The sequence below is a fragment of the Pyrgilauda ruficollis genome, unplaced genomic scaffold, assembly GCF_017590135.1.
Source record: "Pyrgilauda ruficollis isolate IOZ18807 unplaced genomic scaffold, ASM1759013v1 scaffold27, whole genome shotgun sequence".
NCBI lineage: Eukaryota > Metazoa > Chordata > Aves > Passeriformes > Passeridae > Pyrgilauda > Pyrgilauda ruficollis.
The window spans coordinates 6300531-6318683 of NW_024524044.1; the positions used below are offsets into that span (position 1 = coordinate 6300531).

The 18153-nt window shown below is 35.7% G+C and overlaps 1 protein-coding gene across 3 annotated transcripts in view; it reads right to left on the reverse strand.

Moving 5' to 3' along the window:
- CADPS2 (calcium dependent secretion activator 2) overlaps positions 1–18153 on the reverse strand; it is a 282475-nt gene that overhangs the window by 43106 nt on the left and 221216 nt on the right. For 2 of the 3 annotated variants that reach the window (XM_041471490.1, XM_041471489.1), the window contains exons 17-19: positions 17004–17107; positions 13286–13442; positions 6173–6314 (exon numbers count right to left, since the gene is read on the reverse strand). In XM_041471490.1, the coding sequence (XP_041327424.1) occupies positions 6173–6314; positions 13286–13442; positions 17004–17107 (403 nt within the window). Of the gene's footprint in view, positions 1–6172; positions 6315–13285; positions 13443–15428; positions 15438–17003; positions 17108–18153 lie in introns of all 3 variants that reach the window. The other variant, XM_041471488.1, reaches the window with a different exon arrangement.

The following is an 18153-nucleotide window of genomic DNA, read 5'->3' on the forward strand; positions in this document are numbered from 1 at the left end:
ACATATTTTCTAGAAAACAAATCAAACTTTGTCAAGAAACAAAACTAATAATTTCCATCATCAGATCATAAAATTTTACCATTTTTTATTCTCCCTTAGTTGGTTTTTTTTTTTTTGCCTGATAGAATTCCAAAGGAAATCCTTTAGGACTGAGGAGGACTAATGAATTCATAATAACATAAATGTATTCTTATGCACATTCACTACTTTGTTTACTACTACATTGTAGTAGCCACTTAATTTTGTTTAATTAGACAACCAAATAAAGTTTCACAATTATAATAAATGTAATAACAGGCACAGGTTCATGGAAGAATTCATTCTGTGAGAAACACTAATTCATTTATCTTTTCATATCATTTTGATTTTTCATCCTTCAATTTTTTACTCAGCATTGTTCAATGACATTGAATTTGACTAACATATTGTACTAATAAGATGAAGAAAGAAAATAAAGTGCTATAACAGAAATTGTTCCTGGTTCACACATCCCAACAGAAATGTCTAATTTGTTTGCTAAATGCTGCAAAAGAAGAGGTAAACTGAGATTTTAAGTCTTCCTGGCACAGGAGTAATTCCTGCATTTAAGTCAAGACTGAATCTCTATCCATAATTTGAGAACCTTCTTTTTTTTTTTTTGTGAAGGGACAGGACACATTCTTTGCTATTGAAAAGTTTTTATTTGAATGTGCATGTAAAGCTATTTCAGTCTAAAGAAAGGAATAATATTGGTCTACCAGGAAACTGAACTGACATTCTTTCTTTAAATATTATAATATTATCCACAGTTTTAAAATTAATCACAAACTCTACTGCTTTGCTGGACAAAACTTAACCTTTCAGGTACTGTCTAGTTGTCCATTCTTATTAATCAGATCATGGCAGTAAGAGCATGGATTAAAAGAGGCAAATATTATGCACATCCTGTTATATTCCCATTTATTTTAATGGGAATTTTTGGGAACTTTGCATTTGGTCACACTTTGACTGGGAGAGTGAACCAGGTATCTCCAGAGGTGATCCCTTTTAAATTATTTTATGGCTTTATGCTTTGCATCATACTGAACACAGCACAAAAATAAGATACAAGACATAATGTTTCTCCAAGAACCTGCAGCATATCAAATCTAGGAATTGCATGCAGCCTTAATTCACTTATCCACTGACAGCTGAAAGAGGCAGCTTCCCACTGGGCTTGCCAGGTACCTAAGCAGTAGCAATTAGTCAAACAGTACACTAATAAAGTACACTGCAAGATACTCCCATACATGACTTCAGAGTAGATTTAGAATGAATAATTTCTTGCCTACATATGAAACTTCATAGGGTGGCTTGGGATATGAAAATGTAAGTATTTAACATCTAAGAATATTATCAATCAACCCAAAGATTCAAAAGTGGCTGGTTTCATTTCTTCTATAATCTACCAAGGACAGGGATGGTCATTTTACAAATTACTGCAGTTTTTTTTTAAAGGTTACTACTGAGATACTACCCACTTGCGTTTTGTGAGGACCATTTAGAAAACATGGTACAAGCACTACATCCATTGTGAGCCCCCAGCTTGTGAACTCCAGCTTTTCATTCTTTATGCTGCCTCAAAATACATGTTCTGGGCTCAGAAAGTCAATTGAGAATTTCTCCAACAGAACAGAATTTTTAATAATTTCAACGTCAGTTGCACTCAGCCCCATCTCTCTACTTCTCAGCAGCAGGTGAGGCAGAAGGACGGAGCAGAACCTTTGCAAGCATCAGTTAGTGTAAAGTCCCTCAAAGACTTTGGGGACAGAGCTACCCCATGACTTCTCTTAGCTCAAGACAGAGGCAACCTAAGGATCAAGCAACCAAAACAAGTTTCTGGAGTCTTCTTTCTTACTGCATACTTTTGGAAGGAAAGAAATTTGCCCCACAATATAAATTTGTCTTCCAGAATGCTCAACAGGACCTAGCTATTCAAATCTCCTTATTCCATAGAGAGCAGATGAGGCAGATTTCACTATGCCATCAGTCCTACAGCTATGCTTTTATACTCATCCTTAGAAATGCAGGCCATGCCTCCTACCATTTACTGGAGGTAAGCTCTATGACAGGAATGGATGTGGCACTGCAGACACAACCCCTCAGAGCAGAGATGGAAGACAGCCTCCTGACTCCCTCAGCACTCCCAGACACACAGACAGGTCCAGCACAGGAGCTCAGACATACTCAGTCCAACTCTCTCCGTATCACTACTGAGCACTGTGCCTGCCCCAGCCTTGTCTCTCTCATCACTCATTTCAGCTGAGCCATAGCAGGAAGAATACAGATGACACATTTCCTTTGGTGTTGCTTCCTCTGGGTGGAAGACAAGACAGGACTATTCTCCTGTAAGTTATTCCAGGTTTTCCCAGCCTTGAATTTTCCTGAAGCTGATGTTTTAGATTGGCACCAAATAGGAACAGACAACCTCAGGTGTGTATCTACAATATTTCTGGTTAGTGACACTATATTATGTCTGCACTAAAAAAAAATAAATCTATAAATTAAACCATAAACAATTAAAATCATCCACATATTTAACTTAAAACCCAGGTCCAATAGATGCAAAAAAAAAAAAAAATTAAAACATGAAGAGCCATTTAAAGTATATCTGAATGAATGACTAACTCCTCACTGAGGGTGATTGAAAGCTTTTACAGAATATTCAAACATTTTTGCTCTTTAAGATTATCTTCAGCCAAATGGAAGAGTAAATCACAGTGCTCTGCATGTCTAGCCAATCTGTCCCCTGAGTTGTCTTCTCCAGAGGCCAATCAAGAAAAACGGACTATTACTCATAACAATTTCCCCTTTTCATATCTCACTTTCCAATGCCCAAAAAGAAATGGAAAAAACATAATGATCCTTCTAAATGTGGTAATAAGTAGCATATATTTACTGCTCCAAAACAAATGATCAAGGACAAAAAAAGGAAACAATTAATTAAAAAATAATATTGCTAGTAATGTTCAAGAGAATTGTAGCAACTTTGAAGTGAAAATGGGGAAAATCTGTTTTCATCAATAAAGCACACAAATGGATGCCCAACTGTGAATACATTTTCAGTTCTTTCTCTTCAGCAAAATTCTTAGGTAGGCACATAACAGCTCTTTTGAGTATGAATATACTGAAACATGAGCTTGACAGCATGGACACAAACCTTAGTAAAGTTTGGAGAATAATAAATCTCTTTCTATTACAGATAAAAGAGACACGGGACTTCAGCAAACTTTTAACACAGTTGGCCCACAGACTACTCATTCTCATTCTTTTTTACTCTAGAGTCTTCATTGTGAAATTCAAATTGATAATGATTAACTGGCCAAAACCATCACTTTTTGGAGAAAGAGGAAAGTCCTGCAGAACTCTGTGATATACATAGTCACCTTCCTGCCAAATCATCAGTTTTGTGGCCAGGAGGAGGGAGCACAGTGAACTGGGAAAGAAAGACTTGGGGGAAGCAGTGGGGAGAAGGAGTCCACTTGCATTCTTGAATTAGATGACTCTGCTGACTGTATGTATAATTCCGTGTACCCCTCTAGTCCATCTAAGCTGGGGTGTTCATCACATTGAAAGTCAAAATTGTCAGGAAGCTCTGAGTTTTGCTTGGCAGGTATTGGAGCAAAGATATTGCGTTACTCCTTGTTGAAGAACTTAGCTAGTAAGTGTGTTCTTCCTGAAAAAGACAGGATGGAAGAAGAGGGAGAAAATAAAACCCACCTCCTTTCTATTACATAATAGCAAAAGTGATCCACTTCCTCTGCGAGAAACTGAGCCACTGTTGCCAGGAGGAAAAAGGAAACTCCTTAGCATGGGAGGAGGGACAAGTGACTTGCAGTGCTTTTGCTTTTTTTTTAACCCAAATACATGACCATTTTGAGAGATGAGAATTTAGTTGGCTCTTCAGTAGAATGCAGATAGGCTGATTCTTAAAATACTGCCTGAATACCAGAGTTTTACAAAGGTAACCCAATGCTGCCTGCAATCGAGACTGTCAATTCATGCACATTTTATAAACATAGCCTCAAAGCTCTACGTTTTGGGGAAAGAACATGAAGACGTGCCTCCATCAGAGCCAGCACCATGGCAGATCTCTTCTAGAATGCTGTGTGGGGTGGCTGAAGGGGGGTGATGGCCTTACAAAGGTCACAACCCCAGTAAGAGACACTGCTCACCCCCACTTCTCTTGAAAGGCAGCAGAACGATAGCCACTTCTGGCAAGTGTTTACAGCATGTCAGCCTCACTGCTCACCAAAGGCTATGAAAACCTCACTGGCTGGTTTAGGATTTTATGCATACCGTGTCATATATACCATGAACTCAATACAAGAACTATAATAAATGCAAGGGGGATGAGCCCATGGCTGAATTTTACTGTGCTTGCACATGTTTTGACAACAGAGTCTAGATATCTTGCTGCACAAACCCCTTCATTCAGGAAAGATCTATCACTATAATCCTCCAACCAGAATCTGTATTCATTACAAATTCAGTATTCAAAGTATATGAAATTTCATCTATACAATTTATTTTTACTGGATGGGGCTGCTAGAAAGCAGACTACAAGAGCACATCCGAGATTAGCAACTCTTAACTCCAAAAGCTATTCTTTAAAAAAAAAAGTGACCTTTGAAAACCTGGCGATAACAGAAAGGAATTTGAGTTCCAGAAGACCAATTAGTTTGTATTCAAAGCTGAAATGACTTGCATAAGCACATCAGGAGAAACCTAGCATTACTATAGTAACACAAAAGGTGCCAAAGCCAAGGATTAAGAGGAATTCTGTCACTTTTTAGGGGAATTAACAGCAGAACAACAACGATAATACTCCCTTTTTACAAGGAGTCACATGAAAAAGACAAGGGATAATGGGTTTGGGTTACTTCTGGGGAGTTTCTGATTAGAAAGTAGAGGAAATTTTTCACAATGAAGACCATCAGCTATTGGAATAATCCCCCCAGAGGAAATGGTAGATTCCTCAACACTGCACATTTTTAAAATTCGTTTGGACAGGGCACTAGGCCATCCTAGACCATGCTTTTGCCAAGAAAAGTTGATGAGATGATCCTTGAGGTCCCTTTAACATGGCATTCTGTGATTGTATTAACTCTTGCAGAAATAGATCTAATGCTATTTAGGAGTCTGTCATGAAACTTGAAAAGACTTGAAAGACTTGTCTTGAAACGACATTATCAACATATGTGTTTTGATTGTGTGTTTTTTGAAGTCTTTCACATTCATGCTTTCCTAATATAACTTTTGCTAAAGTAAGGTTCATGAGCCTTCCTCTGATATATACTAATGTGTTCTCACACAGAAATCAGACCTATAACTATGGGAATATTTCCACAGAGCACTGAAATGTTGGGGAAAAATCACAAAGAAATAATTTTTTTTCAAGTAGACAAAGAAAGGGATGTACTTCTACCCTTGGTACTTATTAACATTTTACTATTTTCCTGTAACATAGATACTTAATCTGATGACAATATTTACAATCAATGACTTTCCAAACCAATATAAAATGAGTTAATCAAACCCATGCAAAAAATATAATGGGCTGCCTCATTTTACAAAACCACAATCTAAAATCAATCATCCAAAAGGTTCCCCACTGCTTATTAATTCAAAAGAGTCATTAGGCTGTTTAGAGTATTAAACATCATTCCTGCTATGAGAGACCTTTGCAACGTTGATTTTCTAAGTTATCAGGTTTAAGACTGCTACATTTTAATGCACTAGAAAGCGCAACTCACTAACAGTCCATGCTGGGCTCACTCCCAAGAAACAACAATTTCCAGCTAAAAGAGAATAAACACCATGCAATCCAAATACAGCTGCACAGAACACTAGCAAGGCCATGCAGAGCTGACATACAGTCAGAAAGTTATTGAAGAATACACACGTGGAGTCATACAAAGAAGTCATCCAGGTTGGTGTAGTAAAGCTAGGTATTTGTGGAAGATTAAGAGGCAAACTTGGAACTTTTGGAAGAGCTACATTAGGAAGACTGTTGGTGATGCTCCTGTGAAGAAATAAACAATGTAGGAATACAATAAAAAATAGAATATTTAGAGGACAACAGGGGAGAACCCCTTATTAGACAGAAAGCTACAAGCAGGTGCTTTGTTCAGATTTTGTAAAAAGCACTTACTTGACAGGTTGCCATGACTCTTGTTCAAGACCTCTGTGAATGGACTGAGCAATTGATGATTCCATGAGATCTATGTAGCGGACGACCATGGGAACAAAAATTTCTTGCAAGTGCTTGTGAAACTTTCCATTGCACAAAAGCGCTTTAAAAAACAAATGAGAGACAAAAATGTCAGACCTTTTGTTACAGGAAGAAATGTATCTTAAAATGTTTTAGTACACAAAGGCATTGTAAGAATAAGATCTAGCTTTGTAGGAAATACAATTCAGAAAAGATAAATGGAGTGTTCCATAAGGACAGTGTAGTACATTTCAAACTGTCAGTGTAATGAAAACTAGGTACATATGAAATTCTTTACTGAACCAGAACCTTTTTGCATCTTCTTAAAATTGACAATATGCTTTGCTGAATCTAGACATTAGCAATTTTGTTCATTACTTCTACACCAAGATTGGATAAAAACTTCTGAATAAAGAAAAAAAATTTAGAATGCCATTCATAAGCAGTAGAATACTACCTACTTCACAGATAGGACTTACTACATGAAAAACTGCATACACATGCAAACTGAACATGCTCAAAATCTGAAAATTAGTTTGCCATCATCCCTACTCATCCCTGTATTTGCCGAAGTGCTGTCTCAGCAAAGGCTAACTCTTGGCACACAAATGTCCTGTCCCACCAAGAGAATATAAGCTTCATGTTTTGAATGTGTCTGTGTTCACCCTTTAATCTAGCACTGTTATAAGAACCTATGAGAGTATATCCATGTGCATATGGAAATCATAGAAGTTGTTTTAAATTCTTTTGTGGGTTTCTCCTCCCACCTATTCCAGCACACAGGCTTCTTGTATAACTGGATGGGCATCAAAACCACATTATGAGGAGGCTTCCTCCTCTTCCTAAGAAGAAAAGCCTGGATTACAGGGCTCACCGTGGACAACATCCTTTAAAATTGCAATCCCTTTTGTTGTACTATCAATGCCACTCCATGTCTAACATGTCAAAATAATTTCTATACCTTCCAGAAACTACTTTGCCTTCCAATCCTAAATGATGTCCAGCCCAAACTGAACACGGGAGAGATGGAGGCTATGGGGAAAACAGTGCCACCAAGTTTCTGTCCCCTATTGCTACTGGTACTGCAAAGAAGTCCTTGCTGCTGAATGTCTGGACACTATGGTACTTTTTTCCTTGAATAAAATGATCTGAAAGCAAAAAACTATTTTCCTGAAAACATCCTTGTAGAGTAATGAGAAATAATAATAGGATATTGTATAGGATAGATATATATATAAGAAATATATGAGAAATAATATAGGATATAATAATAGTAATAGGAAATATTGTATCAATCACCTTTACCTGAGGAAACAATATTATGTGATCAGCTCTCTCTGGTTTTGTGTTTTGTGCCCTTCTTGCTAAGAATTTTGAAACTTTCAGTTAATTTCCAACCACTTTAGACACAGGGGTGGAGATATCAGATACATGAAGTTTTATAAAAACAGGCAGCTAGGTAGCAGGCAGAGATTATTAGGGTTTCCACTGAGAAAAAGGCAGAGGTGTAGGACCATCTCTTTATTAAACACTTGAGAATCCACCCTTGAGAGTATCTGTGAGTCTGTTACAAACATGATCCATTATTTACACTGCTCCTCAAAATAATTGTTAACTAGTTAGTTCTGGCTTATTATTTATATATCAGGAATTCAAATCAGTCTTATTTTTCTCTATTTATAATTGTCTTATATATCTTAAAACTACAGCATCTTTTACCAGTAACAAGAATGACGGAAGAGAACTTGGATATTACAGAGGTTGCACAATAAACAGCTGATGAGCACTGCCTTTGAGAAACAAAAGGTTGCTGGTATCCACTTGCATATTAGACTGAGTTTTCAAGGCAACTTTGAGCTGAAAAATAACAGCAAGAATACAACTGTGCCAATTAAATCAATCTTGCTGGTTTATAGTGAACCAGTGAAGAACTGTAATTAATCAGGCAATCACAGTTACTTGAAAGGGTAAGCTTGTAGTTTAGTGTTTTCTGAGCACATCTCAGAAATGTTCTGCTACAAGCACTGCTCTGGGAATTACAGTAATGAAGCCTCATGGGCAGGAAGGTGACTTGTTATTTCAAAGCCAGCATGAAATTTTAAGAAGTCACAGGCAATAAAAGTGTTCAACTTCAAAAGCCGAATCATTTTCCTAACATCATGACACCAGTCCTTACGGGGAAGTGAAATTTTCCAAAATTATGCCAAGACTTATACTTCACCTCCACGGAATTCCCTCTGTATGTGCGTACACACTCACAAGACAACTGTCTTGGATCAACAGCTCCACGAGCATTCTGTTTTCCCAGGGTTCAGAACTTGGCAGCTCTGATTTACCCATCTGGAGATCTCAATCAAGGATTAATGCAGGGCAGGGAAAGAACTCAGAGGACAGAGATAAGTGATATAGCTGAGTATCATCATCAGACTCATGGCACTCTACCCTAAGATTAAAATTGATCTTGTCAAAAGGTACCACCTGTGCATCAAAACAGATGGGAAACAGAGATCCTTCAGGAAATGTCATGCTTCAGATCCCTCAACTACCACTTGTCTTCAAAGCTATGTAGTTTGATTCTCCATTGTCTTTTAAATATACCCACACCCTCTTACGTGAGCCATCATATGAGCCATGCATATTCACACAAGCAACAATAAAATGAAAGCCTGTGCCAGAGCAAGGTAATGCATAGGCAATATTAAAGGAAAACACATTATGGGAACAGAAACAGAACCCTGAACTCGATATTCTTGAAATATTGAAACTGAAGAAGAAAATGATTACATTTTTTCCGTATTAGGAAATAAATATATTAGCTGAAATATATTAAAATATGACAAGAAAATATCAGAGGTGAATCTAAAGTCTAGTTATTCAGTACTGGAATGAGGCTTCATCTCTAACAGTAGAAATGAATCTGCTGTGCCTGTGTACCACAGAAGTGGAGAGGCTTCTATTGCTTTTACTAATACAGGCACATCTCAGGAGCTTTCCTGGAGCCAGCATGTCATGCTGTCCTCAACAGCTTCTGCAGCATCAAAGGCAGGCAAGCATGACACAGATTAACATGAGTCTCCTTTCCCTTGACAAAACTAGCACTCTGTCAGAGAGCCTGCAATTATCCTGCACTTCATAGGATTCTATGGAAAAGATAACTTGAATTTTTTGGTATATTTTAAAATCCAAAATAAGAAAGAGTATATTTCAAGAAGGAAACATCCTTGAGGGTCCAGATTATATTTCTAGCAATTGAAACTCAACCAATGACATGTGAAAAGAAAGTTTATATTCCTGTTAATTTGCTGTTTATATTCTGCCTCCACAGAGAATTTCTTAATCAGCTAGTTAAATTGCAGTAAAAATTGCAAGTGTCCCAATTTACATGGAAATTATTTTGTATTTTTACATATAAGACTTATTTTAAAAGTAAAATGTAGAGGTTTGCTTTGTGAAAGCAAGGTTAAAATTTATTTGATCTTTACAAGATAGAGTGACATAAATAGGTTATAGCACAATTTACCTTTGTGTAAAAGTCCCATTAGGAAAAATGATTACTGAATATTCCGTAAAGGAATAATGCAGCTTGAGTTAACTCTCAGTATCAGTAACCAAGACATGTAGCTGTTATCTGAAGGCAGGTTATGATTTCAAAGCAGTTCCTAATAGGACTGAGTCCCTGATCTGAGAAAAGATACCCTCTACAATAATGAGAAGGGTAAGGTTTGAGGTGCTGGGGTGGGTATAGAGTTTGCTCTGATTACCTTAAATCCAAGTTGTTCTCTAACTCTGCCCTCTAGCTTAAGAAGTTAAGGGTACAATGTTATTTTATTGCATAAATTCTACTCTAAAAGTGGTACACAGTCTGTAACAAAGGAAGAAAGTGATGATCTTGTCTTTGGTGGTGTTTGCCACTCTGTTACCAGCAACAATCATGGAAAAAAGTGTATCAGTGTATCCTGTTTGAAGTCAATAACCACAATTATGGCAATGGCTTTCAAAAGGCTAAAACTCAACATGCTGCTTTTTCTAAATCAGCTTCATCAGACTGTGCCCTTTAGAGCAGACTGTGGCAGAGTTAGAGCAGGTGCACAGACATTCCACCGAGTAATACTTGAGGGAGAATGAAGGTTATGGGTCACTAAAAGATATCTCTCACACCACGTTAAATGAAGAGGAATTAATATGTCTCACTTTTGGACACTAAAAACCAAATTAATCTGAATAATTAAACAACTACAGAATGTAAACTGCCCTCTAAACCAGGCCCCTTCAAACATAATTTATAGGTTCTGTGGGAAAAAAGCAACATGGTCATTAGAGAAAATAAGACACAATCCTGGGACAACTACGTTGTTCTTCCCTTTATGAATATCTAATTCTGGAAAAATAATTTTGCTGTCCTAGAGAGATGTTGTGTGTTGAGTACTGCTATCTCTATACAGTCTGCAAAGCTTTACAGAGTCAGGCATAATTGTGTGTGGACAACAGCAACTCTGGAGATCATTAAAATGTATATTTTAAAAGCAGTTACAATATTTTTTTCAAATATTTACAATTTGAAAAAGCACAAGGAATTTATCTTCAATTTATTTATTCATTTCCACAGTGAATATAATTTTTATTCATTTTTTTGTAGTTAGCAGAGCCATGTTAGATGTTAGCAGTTAGATGTTCTCATGAGAGCTCTTCTCTCAAGAGAACAGCTGAAATATTTTACAAGGCAGGAAGATCATCCTCCTCCCTCTCTCTGTTTTTTAAAGTTTTTCATTTAGACTAAATGGGAATGCAATCACTGATGTACTCTTCCTTGTGGACTAAGGTCAGAAAAAAAGGAGAGTCTTAAGGTGACACAAAATGGAGTCCTTCATGAAAGAAATTAAAAGCTTCAGTCAGGACTTCCCCATCCTCCCCTCTCTTCATAAAAAATAATACACCATACTGGAAAATGCATTTTTTTCTCATTATTAATTGAATGTTGACTTTGAAGTATTTGCCTTGAATATTGTACAATGTTTTCTACACTGTGTAAAATAGAACCTTCACTGTTATTTGAATATGAATTTTCATTATCTCAGAGTTTTTTTTTATTCTACTTTAGTTATGTAGTTATAAAAATAGTTTTACATGCAAGTTTTCTTTAATGCTGTAAATGTAAGATTGTTTCTTTATTGTTAGGAGCTGTATCATGTCAGGTTTATGTAAAAACTGATTCATGCACCAAAGATTTAGAGCTCATTTAATGATCTGAAGATAGAATAACATGCAGGTGTCAGTCCTCCAAATTTCAGTGAAGATTAACCTAATATGCAATATGGTGACCTAACTGTTCTTCATTTGAAAGAAGTCTGAAAAGTAATCTCTGATACAGCCAGAGAGTGAGAATAACCCAGTGGGATTTCCACCTCTTCATTTCCTAATGAGTTTTTTGATAATGAGAGGTGACTTTGCCAGTCACTGTGGGCTCTATTATGGCTAATTTACTCCACTTCACTCTCCTTGTTAATTATTAACACTAGCCTTTTTATCCTCATGAGACCACATTCCAGTTTTTCCCTTTTTAGATTTTTTTTCTAAATATGTCTTTATGAAGGTGATAGTTTTCAGGAAAAGATTTTCACTTAGGGTAAAGTCAGATTTATTTATTTTACCTTGGAAGACTAAAATTGATTATATAAGCATGGGAAGCTCTTGCTAATGCTTTTAATGCAGTTATAAGGTGAAAAGGATGTTAATTAAAGAATAAGCACTGAGGTATGTTCCACTTGGGAATTACTTCTTGGTAGAACGGTCACTTGCCACGTGCTAACATGTCCGCTGATTAACAGGTGACTAATTTCCATGGTTTCTTTCCAGTAGTTCTGGAAAAAGAAAAAGTGTGTAATTTTCCAGATGGTCTTCACCTGCCAGAAACTGTCATTTAATATATCTATTACCATTAGGGAATTACTGAAACTGGTATACAGGAGTGATATTTCATACAACAGTTGTTTCATGTCCTTCAGTTAAAGTTTTACAATATTTGTAATAGTTGCTTTAATATGGAAGTTTTCATAAAATGCCTTTCTTAAGCCTATTCTAGTAATTTATCATCATTATCTTTTTAATCTTTTAAGGAAAGAAAAATCAGCAGCCTGTTAGCAATCTCTTGCATGTGAGGACAGCCCTTGTTTGTTTCTAACACTTCTCTCAGGTTGGAACCAAAGCTCAAAGGAACACAAATGACACAACAATAAAAGTCAAAACTGGTGTCACAAATCCTTCTTGCTAGACTACTTTAAAATACCTACACAGTTTTCAGAAACCAAAGAATTGTTTAAGAAACCGAAGAATTCTTACCGAAGAATTGTAACACCACAATAGAGATGTGCTTCCTAAACTGAAAATGTATGATGGTAGGAAAATAGGCTGAATATCCCACCTGAATATAGGCTTCAGATCTTTAATCTGGATTTTAGATGATCGGACACCACTTAAAGTAGTGCACAATCCAACTTCCAGGAGCCCAGCTCTTCTGAGATCTGCAGCAAGATTGAAAAATTCCTGCACCCTTTTCAGCACCCTTCTCAATTGCCATCATGATGATTTTAATAAGTTTCTGAAGTTGCAGTTTGCCCAACAAAAGATCCAAACAGAACATCCGTTGTGTGTATTTTATTGCATTCATGCTAACACTACCCCACCTTTATAGACATAACTAGTGTGAAAGTAGTTTAGAAGGCTTAGAAGGAAATATAAACTACAACTTTATTTAAGCAATATAGATTAAATGCAAACTATCAACACCTCTTATATTACTTGTACATAATTGATTCAAGACTGAGTAATTTGTGAACACCAAGTGGTTAATGCACTGCCAGAATAAGGACTGAAACGGTGCAAGGATAGAGAGAAACTGCTCAGCTTGCAGGAAATGGAACACCAGGACACATATCATAAAAACAGGCACTGTCACTTTTATTTTGAGCATTAGCCTGTCTAGAAACACATTTCTAAAGTGCAGGTAGATTGAAAAATCTCACACAAACAGTATGTAAAAAAAAATTAAGATCTTACTGTCATTTCTGAGGGCATTATTCAGCAGCTGGAAAAGCGGGAAGCTGTCCCAGGAGTCTTGCGGCTGTGCCTCAAGTGCGGAATCCATGTCAACAGAATACAGAGACAAAAACTTCTCTGCATGCTCAGCCAACAATTCTGGCCACCAAGCAAATGCCTGCAAACATGACAAACAGAATTACTAAACATGAGCCAAAGCCATGAGATGTGTTCTGTCTATGGCAGAGTACATCTGAGTACGTCACATCATGTCCTGTCTCATGTGGGGAGGAAGAATGGGCCAAGTGAAAAATGTGAAAATATTTTATAAAACTCTGCATAAAAAAAAAAAAAAATCAGATTATTGTGGGAAAGGTGATATGATCAGAATAAAAATATAACACCAAAAAAATGAAAAAAGAGAATATAAATGCCTTTTTTTCCAGAGAGCAAAGAAAAGCATGAAGGCCTTACCCTTGAAAAAAATGACTGTATATGTTTCTTTTGATTTCATTAAATTCTAGAGCAGATGAATTTATTTTTAAAATAAATCTTTATGAATACATTTTGCATTCATTTGGTAATCAAAAAGGATGGTTTATCGTGAAATTTTATTCCTTGAAGTCTGAGGGGTTTTTTAACATCTAGAGAGTGATTTTAATTTCTGTTTTTGCCTTAAAGATGTCAGCTTCTTCTGAGGAAGACATCCAGTTTTCCTTGTGCAAATGCTACAAATCTTTAGAAGTTCCCTAATGTCTTAACATGTAAATTATCATGTTGGAACAGTTTTCTCTGGCAAAAAATTATATTCTTAAGCAGTCCTTAAAGAACAGAAGAAATCTGTGAAAAATATCATCAGCAAGTAAAGCCAGTTCTTCATTAAAGACATATAACTATTGTACCTTTTTACCAGCACATAAACCTAGGCTTTTAAGTGTCAGTATTGGAGCTGAGCATTGGATCAGGGTGAGCTCTGTGATCCTGGAGTTAAAGATGAAGGTGGAGGGAGTTTACAAAACAGAATGAACATTGAATCCTGCTGAGAGTGTTTTGCTCAGGGTTTATAAGAACATATCACAGTGAGAAATGCCTACACATGCAACACAGGAAGATGTCATTGCTGTCAAACTTATGCCACTCATTTTGAATATATAATTTTGAATATTTTTGAGTTACCAGCACGTGTAGCTTGATTTACACAAGAGCCAAGTCCCCCCAGCTTCAAATAAATTCAGAGAAATGTTCACTTGCATTTATGAAACACAGGCCCTGGGTGTAATCAAGTCTGAAAGGCATCAAATAACAGACAACTTCTGTAAAATGGTCTAAAAATGTGTTTTTGCATCATGGACTTTCTGACGACTTCCTGTAGTTATTTCTGACATGGAACAAATGGAGAAATGTTGAATTGGCAAAAGGTTTTAAAGAAATGCTGAGCATCTCCTGCTATTACTGAAAAGTACTTTGTGTGCTCCAGTGGTAGGACTGAAGGATGACAACTGGCATCATCGTGAGGAGGAGAGATGAGGCTTCAAAAACTTTGGCAAGAGTTTGAAATGGAGTCTTTCAGTTTCATCAAACTGGAAGAAATTACTTGTTAATGAACCTGATTAAGTACGAGTTAATTAAAGGAACAGACTCCTTACTCTAGAAAATAACTACATAAAAATAAAAAATATATATAGGCACAAGCAGGGGACCCTTCTAAGCAAGCAAATCTCTTTTCAGAAAATATTGCCAAAATTTCAAAACAAAGCAAAACCAAAACTAGAAAATGAGAACATTTTCTCTCCATTTTCTTCCTTGTTGTAAATGACACTCAGAACCCAGACTGAAATTCTTCTGACTCTCTCTCAAGAGCTATACATCATTACTTGGGCAGCAAGAGAGACGAACAGAAAAAAAATTTAAAGCTAAATGTAACAGCAGAGTTGCTATGGATAATAATAGGCTAAAAGCAATCAGCAATTGGTGACACACATTCTAGGAGAAAAGAAACATTGCCTGGATTAAAGGAAGAATGGAGTTCTTAGATTCTAGAAGGCACATAAATGTGGCTATGCAACATCAGAAATCATCAAAACAGTTTATGCTACATGTTCATTGCACAGTTCCATGCTATGAGCAGAGCAAAACAATGCTTACTTCATCAGGAATCACATACCTCTCTTCCCTTTGGGAATCCCCGAAATTTGTAAATGTTATGAATTAAAAAAAAGAAAAAAAATCTAGTGTTAAAAATGTGATATATTATTTTACAGATTACTGATCCTTTTTGTTAACTGTAGCATCAAACACAACATTTGCATAACATTATGATGTAAAGTCACCATACTTAGTAATCTTTTTTGAGTAGGGAATATATAATTTGGCAATCTTTTTCTCAGATGTATTTTAATACTGAAATTCTGTATGCCCCATAAATTTCAGTGAAATTGAACATGTATTACATGAATGAGGGAAGGGGAAAGTAACCTTATCATTATCTTTTTTCTTTTCAAGGTACCTTAGATTAGATTGCAAACTTTAGCTGAATAAATTTTTCTGAAGGCACACGCAATATACTTATCTGTCTAAAAAACACCACATCTCTGACTGCAAATAAGTAGTACAGAATGCAATCTTTGAACAGAGATGCTTAATCATATATGTATTATTTGATCTGGGTTTTTGTTTCTCTGTTCTTTTCCACAGAAGTTTAATTTTCTTACAGTCATGCAGGTCTTCAAAAGACAAAGACCACAATATATACATTTTATTAAGCAATCATTACACTGTAACACAGTGGCAGCAGTAGTGTAGAACAGGACCTCCAGGGAATTAATTTCAAATCATCAAAACAGCTGTTTCTTCAGTATATGATAAAACATCTATAACAAGTTCACACATGACAGATGTAAGCTAAAAACCAGATTCCACAGTGTGATATAAAACCAGATGTTTTGAATGATCATATTTTATAACTATATATACTGGATAATGTTTATCCATTTGCATATTTTCCAAAAAAATATTTATTGAGTTTTTTGAGAACATTTAAAAAACAATTTCCTGAACCTTAGAAAACTGTATTTGTTAATTAAATTTCAATAATATTTACAGGTGTATCTGGCCAAGTTAAGTTCTGTAATTCCTTGACATAAGAGGTGCTAGAATTCTAGCTATTATGGTTTCTGTATCATGAAGCAAAAGATGTGAGAATAAGAAACATAAAATTGTTTTATTTCATTTCTTCTACCTTACAATGCCATTTTAAAAAGCACAAGTTTAAGAGCATACTTTTCCAATCAACAGAAGAGCAATGGGAATGAGATTATTATACCTATAATTATTTTTATGTCTATGATACAGATCTATACAGCATGATTAAAAACCAGCATTCAGTTATATTTTCTTTCTATGTTGGACATCAGGTGAAAAGTTGGAAGGAAAAACTGTGCAAGGCTATGAATGTTTTCCATACCATTTCAGCACCTCCAGCACAAAGATGCTTTCTCTTTTTTATGCTCTTTAATTTTAGTTTCTAAACCTACAGTTCATTCAAGTGGATTGAAGTAGAGGTTTATTTCACTTCACTTTACATAAGCTTCAAGTCCCTTATTCCTCTGTAAATGTGAACTGCCTTAAACATATGTCAGAAAGGAAAACTAAAATGTTTCTTGACAGACTTGCTTCGCATCAGAGGAGCGAAAATCCAGGAACAAACCATTCTCTACAGCAAATGCAATTACAGCCTCACCTCTGAATGATGCTCCTCATTTTGCTGCAATACTTCGATACAGAGTTCTGCGAGGTGAAGAACCTCTTCCAGTTTTCTTGCAGGTGTTGCTTGATTCATAGTCTCTATATGAATATAAAACATAAACCAAAACAGTTTTAGTTACAAATATGATATACAGTAAGAGAAAATTATGTCAGAAACTAATGGGAATGCTGCAAACTGACAAACTTCTAAAAAGAAATTTCAAGTGTTAAGGATAATGATTTAATACACATAAACAGAGCTGAATGTCCAGATTACTAAAAAGTGAAAAAAATTCACAAGACCATCAGTGGTCACTGTAAACATTATCTGATTTAGTATGTGAGAAATAATAGGTGCATCAGTGTATTAGATGCTCAACTTTTGCAATAAGAAAGTTATTTTTCTCTTCAAGGCCATATATACAAAGACAGCAGATAGTGGGGACCTTTTTTGTTATTGTCAGTACAATGTCTTCTCACCAGTTAACTCATTACTGTCATTAGCAAAAACTTTTGCAGCAGTCGAAAATTCCAAATGTTTAATCAAAAGAAGACATTTCATTTTAGGCATATTTAAAAATAAGAAAAAATGCAAACCACAATAATTCATACAACTAATTTCTAGTAACTAATTATTCAAGTAACTAATTTTCTACCTGCTGTTCATCAGTAAAGGAGAATCTGAATTCTTTTCAGTACCATAGTGAAAAGTAGCACTATGAAATGTGGATCTTATAACAGAATTAACACAAGCCTACTAAAAATTCCACCTAAAAGAAGTACAAATGCAAAAGTTACAAATTACATGAGGCTCACTTATTCTACCCAGAGACTTCAAAGAGAAAGGAAACAACAAAGGTAAACCAAATGTAACTAAAATACTTACAGGGAAATTAAACAACAATTAGCTTGCAATTAAAAAATCATAGCACTAGATTTCAGGAAGAATCACAGGAGATAAGGGAAGAGTCCAACAGAATTTTTTTTACAAACATTTTAATCAGTAAAAGCAACTTGTCTGACTACATGATCTGCATTGTTAGAAGTAATTTCAGCATTAGCTGTTAGAGCTTGTTTGCTTAAAAAAACTCTTGTTGCTAAGCACAAATGTATGGTCACATTAACCAGGTTTGCAGAGAACTCAT